The 9,811-nt window shown below is 36.8% G+C and overlaps 1 protein-coding gene across 1 annotated transcript; it reads left to right on the top strand.

Annotated features, from left to right (window-relative positions):
* The first annotated feature begins 1,193 nt into the window (after positions 1–1,193).
* LOC116263077 (mRNA-decapping enzyme-like protein) lies at positions 1,194–8,925 on the top strand. The gene is made up of 8 exons (XM_031642666.2): positions 1,194–1,747; positions 1,869–1,909; positions 2,646–2,695; positions 3,585–3,729; positions 5,710–5,763; positions 6,887–7,010; positions 7,852–8,310; positions 8,595–8,925. The coding sequence occupies exons 1-8, from the start codon at positions 1,589–1,591 to the stop codon at positions 8,649–8,651; spliced, it is 1,089 nt and encodes a 362-aa protein (XP_031498526.1). The 5' UTR covers positions 1,194–1,588; the 3' UTR covers positions 8,652–8,925.
* The last annotated feature ends 886 nt before the right edge of the window (positions 8,926–9,811 follow it).

A 9,811-nucleotide genomic window follows, 5' to 3' on the forward strand; every position in this document is an offset into this window, starting at 1 on the left:
TTAGGAGGACAATTACTTCTGCTTCACATATCACCTAAAAAAAATAAAATTAATGATGCAATTTCATGTAACTGGTCAACGTAGTTTGCCAACAAGCATACTGGTGTTCTTCCAGGGCGCGCGAATTTTTTTTAATCATAAACACTAAATCTATTTTGGAAGAACCCAGTGCTAGAGACACTTTAGAAAACCCTGCTTTCACATCACATAACGTCATCTAAGGACATGTTTTCAACTAACAAATCATAGGGTCAGACACATTTTATATTATATTATATTATATATTATATATATATAATAAAAAGTGAGAGAGCGAGAGTAAATGGTTAATACCTGATCACTGGGGTAAGTGACAAAAATAAGATCTCTTTAATTTGTTTTAAAAGGTATTTCAAACAAAATTTGAACTTCCTGAAGAGCCGTATGTTTTTTTTATTAAAAAATACCATTAAAATAAAAAATTACTAACTTAACATATGTTTCTCGCTAAACCATTTTTAAAATCATATATATAAGGTTAGATTGCAAAATAATAATTAATTTTATGTATATTGTGTTTGTGCGGGCCAATTCTCTTGCATGGAGGCGTTTGACTGCCCTGGATTTAAAATCCACAGATTGATGTGACATGTTTTTGTTGACATGGTAAAAGTTTTATGGTAAAATACATGGTTTGTCAAACTAAAGATCTCAAGTCAGACCTAGGATCCATATTTAAAACCTTTATTTTACTTATTTGCATTGAGAAAATGTCATGTTTAAGATCGAAGGAGGAGTGTTTGATCTTAAATCCACAATTCTCAATTCCTGAGAATTTCACATCCCTTACTATCAAACGCCCTCCATATCATTTGGCAATCATAATTATAAGTGTAGTTCAGCAAAGCCAGTCTTAGAAATATGACTTCCACGGTTTGAAACATATCAAGAACTAAGTTTTCGGGAACATATAAAAAAACTATAGCTATTGATTTTTCTTTTAAATCTACGATCAGTTTCCCCCCATGACATGACCCTGTGATACGAAAAAAGTTAAAAAAAAAAAAATCAATTATTATATTCTTTATGGAGTTTTATATCTTTCGGTCTCCTTGTAAGAAAAATGTGTGGATCGAACTGAATTGGCTTATTCAAATCAGATCAGACCCTTTATTATTTAATACATCTTCCGTTGAGTGGGGGACGCCGGTCATACTTTTAATATTCTCAACATTTTCCGGTAAGAGGATACGGAGGCCGTTTTGTGCGGGAGTCCGCGAGACACTCCATTTCTTGATTTTTTTTATTCTTTTTCCGGTGGGGTGCGCTCGGTCCGGTCCTTGTTTTCGAGCCGACCATGAGCTCAGCTCCGGTCCCCATTCTCTCTCTCTTTTTCCATCTCAATCGTTTCCCCCTCTAAGGAGCTAAAAATGGGGAACAGCAGATCGATCCCGAATCTATCTCCGCCCTCTTTCTCTAGGTCGGATTAGCAGAGCAGTGAAAGTGAAAGTAAGGGCGTTGGAGGCTTGCGACTTGTGAGCTACCAATCGCATGAGAAGGGTTTGGGGGTTCTTCTAGTTCTAGGGCTTTTGAGGGAACGAGAGGGAAGATGTCCCAGAACGGGAAATTGATGCCCAACCTGGATCAGGAGAGCACAAAGGTTCTCAATTTGACGGTTCTCAGGAGGATCGATCCCTTCGTCGAGGAGATTCTCACCACGGCCGCGCATGTTACTTTTTACGAGTTCAACATAGAGCAAAGCCGATGGGTACGAACCCTCTTTCTCTTTATCTCTCTCGCTTTTTTTGTAGATTGTGGGTATCTATGTGTATTTTGTGGCTTTTGGGTATGTCGTGGATTTTCATTTTGATTCGTTTGCGACCTTCCAGAGCCGAAAGGACGTAGAAGGATCGTTGTTCGTTGTAAAGAGGTAAATTCTACACCCTGTCATTTGCTATGTGGGATTTGGGCATTGATAGATTTATGGTGATCGATTGTTTTTCTTTTTCTGTTGAATCGACTGCATTCGTTTCATATAGTTCAGGATAATAGTTTATGTTCTGTTGCATGTTGGATCTTTTTTTCCATATTATCTTCTTGAGGCCTGGCTGTCAACTATCACGCTTGAAACGGGTACTTGATTTGAATCCTGACTTTTCGGTCAAGCAAGAGTTGGAGTGTGTTGCTAGTTGGTATTTCATTTCAATATATCATCGAGATGGTGTATTTTTTGCCTTGTGTTTTATGTACTCCTACAAAATTCTATGACCTGTGGTCTCAAGTTTAAAAGAAACGTAGGCTACATGAATGAGAATTGCGTAAACGTGTTTGTTTAAATATTATTTATGAAAATGGAGGACCTTTGTACTTGTACCCTTGTTGGTGAAGTGACATAGATAATAGGCTGAGGGATGACAACTTTTTATGACGTTAACCGTGCGTCGGTTATCTTCTTCAGCCTGTGATTGTCTGTCTGACCAAAACTGGCATGCCGTGAATGTTTTTTTCATGTCGAAAACAAGTACTGTATTGATGCTCGTTGAGTTGCCTTTTCTTTTTCCGCAGTTGTTTTTTTTTTTGGTTACTTAGGGAATTTCAGGTTGTGCTGCTCTGTTTTTTATTAACAAACTTTTAACTAACTTGATATTTTGTAATAATCTCTGTAGGAATACTCAACCGAGATTCCAGTTTATTGTAATGAATCGAAGGAACACAGGTTTGAATTTTTTCATATTTCTGAGTTATTCCTTTGCACTGATTCGTAACCTTCTTATTAAGGACTTAGTGAAGGAACCAAATACGGACTGTGAGGTGTTGTTACGGCTAATCACATATCTGGAAGTATATCCTACATTTGGGTTGAGCATTTTAAAATGCCTGCTGTTCTGGATGGTGGAAGTTCTAGATTTGAAAACTAATACTAATCACCTAGTCTCACTCACATTTGTACGATCATTAGCTTCATCCTGTTGATCCAAGAAGCTACTTAAGGACTGCTGGCCCGGAGCTACTGGTACCTTTATAACTCATCAGGAAGGTCTATGAACATACTTTCATCATTCATGTAAAAAATTAATGTGAGACTGCACAGTCCAAACAGCATAGGTAGTCTTTCAGTTCAATCAGAGTGTAAGTTGGGAGCATCTCTGAAAAGCTATACTCAATTGCATGCTTTCCAGTCAAAAACAACACCACAAGAAAGGTCCGTTCTGGTTGGCCATGGATTGGATTGTGAAATCCAATCCAATATTTCCGCTTCTACCTGCCATAGCAATGAGTTGTGCCATTGTTGCAAGGGATGCCTTTCTGGTGTTCCATGTTCCTATTTCCAATAATCGTTGGATGTTATTCCTTTTCTTGAAGACTATGTTGTTGGTACTTGCCTGCCCAATGTGTCCGCATGCAGTGCTCATGCCTTTGTTGGTGCATACATGGTCCTGTTTGTGCATACGTGGTAACCAGAAGAAGTACTTTAGGTCTTTAAATTATTTTTTCTACGTTTGGCTTTTTAATTTGATGAAATCGGTTGCCTTTCAAAGTTGCATGTGTTAATTATTAGATTAGGTTTCTGGGTGGATATGTGACAATTATGTTTCCTCAAACAGATAATTTGGTGGAGAATCTTCTTGGCGATTTTGAGTATGAAGTTCAAGGTCCATACTTGTTATATAAAAATGCTTCCCAAGAGGTTAATGGCATATGGTTTTATAATGCACGTGAATGTGAGGAGGTTGGAAATCTCTTCAACAGGTATGGTTGCTTGCATTTCTCTCTTCTCCATCATAGTTATTCTTTGTGCTCAACATTCACTTTTTCCTATCTTAATTTGTTGGCAGTTTTTATATATATTTTGAGCACAAAAAGGTTGATGCTATGATGGCCTAAATTGCAAGTCTAGGGCCAATAACGAAGTCATTGTTGAGATTATGATACACTGATATGAGTGGGCAATCAATTGCATTAAAATTGCTGATTATGGCCTAAATTCCTAGTCTGGTGCCAACAAAGAATTCGTTTTGGAAAATATGTTATAATATTATTCAGAAAATTGAACAATCAATTTTCATTAAAATTGCTCCTCAAGAGTCTGACTGCCCTTTATCTACTAACAACAGCTTCAAATAGTTTAGTCCTGATAGGGCCAATAGATTTTGCATTTCTTGAGAAAGTTTAACTTTTTCGTTTTGCTATTTTGCACAATAGAACTAATTATCATTTCTTTCGTTTCGCTTTAATTTGAGGTACATGTAGTTCCTAGCAATATGCATCACTTGCAAGGGTAGACAGGATGTTAATTTGTTTTATACTTTAGGGTGCATTTTTAAGCATCTGATTGTATTTTGGTCTGTTAAATTCTCTTTCCTTGTGGTGTTGCTTAAGAAACACAAGCAGCTTTTCTGATGTGCTAGTACTGTTGGTTGGCATACTCCTAGCTAATATTACCTACCTTTTTACTATGTAGGATTTTATGTGATCAAAAAGCACTCATTTTTATTTTTCTTTACATTTCTAATGGGAGATTATTTTTCCAACCATTCATATGCTGGTTTTATGATGCCTCATGAGGGATGCTCGTAAGAGTGAACCACAAGCTATTGAATGAAAATGAAGCGGGATTGGAGATTTTATCTCTATTCTATTCTCATGTTTTAAAGGCTACTTGTCTGATCAAATTAGTGACTTCTGGAAAATCACATATATTTAATGTTTGCTTTGATAACCACTTAGCCTAGGGCTTTTAGACTTCTGCTGCGAAGTTCAGTTTCCTGTCACAGTGGTGCACCATTAAATAGAGCTTCATAATTGTCAAAAATGAAGTGCTTTCTCCCAGATGAATTTGTTCATATCTGTCTTTTGTCTTAAAATTTTTAATTATGCATATAGATTCGCAAATGAAGTTGTTGGTTGATTTAGGCTGAGCCACTGTTAGGAGAGTTTAAGCATTCTCATGATTTATGCCCATAGTGGAATACATTTGGTTAAATGTCGTATGTAATCCAGAAATTGGTGGCAAGAATACCATTTTTTCTTGATGCCCTGTGTAAGCCAGAAATTCATGATAATCAATTAGGTATCAATCCACATGTCGATGTAGTGCCCAACATGAGATCAACTGATCAGGACTAATGTAATTGTCTTGACTTGGTGATTTTCTTCATGTTTGGTGTTTGATAGGAGTTTGATCTGGGCATCTATTTGCCATGTGGATCAATTGGACTAACATAGGTCATGTTTATGTGTCTTATTAAATATTAAGTAGCCATACTAGTGATGGTGCTATAAGTTTCTAGTCATAATTTATAAAAATATGGACTTTTGTGATTTATGATCGAGAAACAGGTGCTTGGTTTAGTGATAATCTCTGTTGCAAAAATAGTTTGTTGCATCCATATGAATTCCTGGCAATTCCTTCTTGTTATATTTGACATGTTAAAACACTTTGAGCCCTACATTATACTACCTTAGTACATTTCTTGGTTGCCCGTTGTTTAGCTGTCTACATTTCCTGCACTCTTATGCTTTCATGCTTGTTTTTTTCTTTCTTTTTCTCTAGTTTCTGCTATTTGTATTTCTATGATTCTGCCCCATGCATTGGATGTCCTTTTTTTGAATCTGTAACTGATGTGCAATGCAAAAGTTACAAAATTTCTTGTTGTTCTTCATTTTCTCACTTTCTGTCTTGTGGTTCCTTTTGATTTGATTGGATTACTTGTTAATGTGTTGGTACAGGATATTGAATGCTTATTCAAAAGTTCCTCCAAAGCCAAAAGCTGCATCTAAAAGGTATGGATAAACTATTTTTTTTTTCTGATCAAATTCAGCTATATTAGAATAAATTGCAAAAGGTTCTGATTTCTCCAGTCAATTGAAGGCTGGCATAAATTCTTGTTATAAATATTACTTCTAGGTTCCAGCTTTATGTTCACCATGTTCTGTCAGAAAAGAACATTTAATCTGCTGTTTTGGCTTTGCGACAAGGCAGATCTGGGTCAGATATCAGCCAAATGTTATCCTTTCAGGAGGATTCTTTGCAGGAAAAGAAAACCTGGGTAAAGCCGTGGTGCATTGGCGGAGTTGGCTGGATGTGGACCCAGCTTTCAATGCTGTAGAATACAGTTGGAAGTGGAACATATCATGTATCTGAGTTGATTTGGCTCAAATGCTTTGGTCATTAGGCAAAGCAGTTGAATATTATGGTAGTTTTAGCTTGTTAGTATGTGGTGATAGGAGAGTACCTACTTCATGTATTCTAGATGGCCCTTGGTTGGGATCTACATTATCTTGGTGGAAGCAGATGAAAAGCAGAACTATAATAAGAAAAGAGTTATCCATATTTGTGGTTATTTTCTTGATAAAATTTGCAGACCTTAGAATTTGACCACTTGTTTTTAATGTTTCTTAATTTTGTGCCTGCATGTTGCAATTTGGTACTGTTTTTTTTTTATACGGCTTCATTTGTTAAAATTCTGTTTTATCAAGAAATGTATTGAAGGATCCTACAAGTTTCAGTGATTATTTGTTTGTCAGTCTTCCTGGGACCCTTTCTGTGTATACCGTTCTTCTCAATTTGGGAGTGTGCTTGGCAAGACTAGTAAATTCATAATGAGATTGATAACGGATTGACATCTTGAGAGTTGAGAGGGGTTTTGTGTTCCTAGAGTCCTCTTTCCTATATTAAGTGGATTTGTTCACATTCCGAATAAGACCCATGTGGTTTTCTAATATGCACATTTCAGTTTTTTATGTTTATCTCCAATTGAATCCCCAAGGATGCTTAAATGTTTTTGTCTTGTATAGTGTTGTTTATTGTAAAAATTTGCATTGTCAATATTTTGTAAAAATAGTCTGGAATATCTGGGACTGGACCTGCCTCTCCTAAATTTATTCTCTCTGTTATTTGCAACAGTGAGTTTGAGGAACTTGAAGCTGTTCCAACTTCAGCTGTCATTGAAGGCCCATTGGAGCCACTGTCCTCATCTGCCTCAGCTATTGCAGATGTGCCAGATGATTCTTTTGTGAACTATTTCAGTGTATGTGTTTACATGTGCTTTATGGAGGACAACCTTTGAATGCTGAGCAGTTTTTCCTGTTTCCTTGCATGCTGAACTTTAGGTCATGTGTCTGAAGCTTTCATTAATGATGACATTTCATGGGGATGAAGCAGTTATGCATTGCTTTTCCTAATCTATGTTTGCAGTATTTAATTTGGTAGGGCATTTGTATTTTCATCAATTATTTCCATCTTTGTCTTTTCAAAAGAAGGGGGCATGATCTTTGTCAAGAGAATTTATAAGTTAAAAATGCAACACAGGATCCTTTTTTTAGATATGTGGCACCTGAAATCCCTGATGCATGTATTTAATTTTGAGAATTTCAGTATACATGTTTTCATCATCTCGTCTACCTTTCTTTTTTTAAGGACAAACCTTTCCTGAGCAAAATATTCCACTGCATCAGCAAGCAAGTTTCCTCTGTTACAATGGAAAATTGTTGACCATGGAACCTGCATTGTGTGATTGAGTTTGTGTCGTTCCTTTGTTTTGCTTATAGATGTTAGCAGTTGTAGGTGGCATTTGGCGGACTGTCTGTATTGACATGCGTATGAAACCTACATCTTGATTGTCTAAAAATGCAAATCTGGGAAGCATAGAGAAATATAGAATAGATAATGAATAATTTACTCCTAATCTACAAAAATACATATAAAAATGGGAACATTTAAATTGTGTTGCATTTTTTTGTCTGCTTTCCACCATTGCATGTTGACATTTTTGTAAGGTTTTTATTAGTAGGAAAAGGTCTTCACTTGGTTTTGGCAGTAGAGCTCAGGTACTGTTTAACTTACGAGTCACTTGTACATGTGTGCTGCAGGCAGCCATGAATGTAGGCACTGCTTCTAATGCTGCAATTTCTTCACCGTCTCACCAGGCTTTGCTGGTTCCTTCATCTTCTCATCCAGCAAGTGTTCCGACAGGACCATCACTAATACCTACTCCTACAATACCATCTCCTCCCCTGCCAACTTCTTCAGCTCCTCTGGTTCCTGCTATTCTGGATGCTTCCGATTCCAGTACAGGTCGGGTCACTAATCTTGTGAAGCCTTCAACGTTTTTTGGGCCATCTTCATCATCCGCATTCATGGTACCAACCATCTCATTGTCCACGCCAACCGCTCCTCCCCTTCAGCCACCAGTTAACCTGCAGCGTCCTTATGGTGCTCCTATACTTCAGCCCCTTCCACCACCTATACCACCTCCATCGCTTACTCCAAGTTATGGGCCAGTAATTACCAGGGAGAAGGTTCGTGATGCTCTTATGAGACTTTCACAGGTATGCTTCATAACTGACCATATTGTTGCCGTCATTGGTTGGAGGGTGCAGATTTAGTGATCTCTGATCCGAAGGAATTGTTTTGCATTGTTCATAGATGGCTATCTGCTTCAATTTCATAATGCATGTAAATCGTATATTCATTTGTGTCAGCGATCGGTTTTTTTATTCATTGTAGACTCCCTCTTATTGTCAAGGGCACAATGAATCTCTCTACTGTCTGCCGTGCTCTTGAATTGTCTTCAGGTTCAGTAGATATCTGACTTTTCATGTTTCTATTGCAGAACAACAATTTCATTGACCTTGTGTACCGAGAGCTGCTGAATGCACACTATTCATGATATCGGGAAATATTTGTTAGGATGCTTCTGCTATTTCTCATGTGGATAATGATTTAATCATCTTGGCTGCTGTTACTTGTAAGACGAAAATGTATAGCTGTCATAATGGTACTGTAACCATGAACGACGTTTTTGTCCTATTTTTTCTTCCCTTTTTTGCTCCTCTTTTTTTGTGTAAAAGTGAGAACCGTTTATATGGCTTGTGGTCTAGGACATAAGTGTGTACAAGTTTGTAGGCGGTATTATGTTGGAAGATGTTCATTTTCTTTTCGTATCTTTTTTGTATCATATGTCGAATGAGAATGTCATTTAGCTATTCAAATTGAAAAGTAAAATGAAAAAGAAAAAGTCTGCCCTTTGGCAGAGCGTGTTCTTAATATATTTAATCAAAACGGATACATCCATAGCAGACAGAGATTGTACCAATTACCAACAGCTTCAGTTAGAGGGACACTCTTGGCGGTTTCAATACTTTGTTAGTCAATACTGTGCTAGGTCCTTTGGGTGACATTTTGACCATTTTCTTTCGGGAATCATGTTTTTCCTATTTGGCCCTTTGAAGGTATATGGATACAAGGAAAAGAACCTCGTAGCACTAACAATTTAGACTGCTTTGGATACAAGGAAAAGAACCTCCTAGCACTAATAGATTGCTTTGGATACAAGGAAAAGAATCTCCTAGCACTAACGATTTAGATTGCTTTGGATACAAGGAAAAAAACTTCTCAGCACATTTTGTAATACAAAGATAACAAGACGATCATACTAGCTTGGAAATAAATTGTAACGGCAGATCTGAGCAAGCCTTTACTGAATTTTGTTTAATCAGGGTTTACGTAATTGGATTTGGATTTAGAATATAATTAAACTATTTTTTAGCCAATATTTGACCAGCATAAGACCTGACATTTATATGTAAATGGTTTGTATCTTTGTCACATCTCATTTAGGTATTGAACTTGGATTTTGATGTCATTCTCATTGTGCTGAATCCAAGTTTAGTTAACAATTCGTTCTATTTTTTTAGCATCTTGGCTAAACGGTTTCAAATAAGATTGCTATTAAGATATATCTGATCCATCGTCATCATTACTTGCGGATAAAGCGAACCACAACCCTTTTTTAAAATATTAATGTTTTTAAATAGGCAAGTTGTTGGT

Source organism: Nymphaea colorata, chromosome 1 (genome assembly GCF_008831285.2).
Source record: "Nymphaea colorata isolate Beijing-Zhang1983 chromosome 1, ASM883128v2, whole genome shotgun sequence".
NCBI lineage: Eukaryota > Viridiplantae > Streptophyta > Magnoliopsida > Nymphaeales > Nymphaeaceae > Nymphaea > Nymphaea colorata.

Bases quoted from the DNA above. Each gene is read 5' to 3' on its own strand.
- LOC116263077 (XM_031642666.2), top strand. From the start codon at position 1,589: ATGTCCCAGAACGGGAAATTGATGCCCAACCTGGATCAGGAGAGCACA. The intron at 2,696-3,584 runs GTTTGAATTTTT...TTCCTCAAACAG, and splicing joins AATGAATCGAAGGAACACAG to ATAATTTGGTGGAGAATCTT. The intron at 7,011-7,851 runs GTATGTGTTTAC...TGTGTGCTGCAG, and splicing joins CTTTTGTGAACTATTTCAGT to GCAGCCATGAATGTAGGCAC.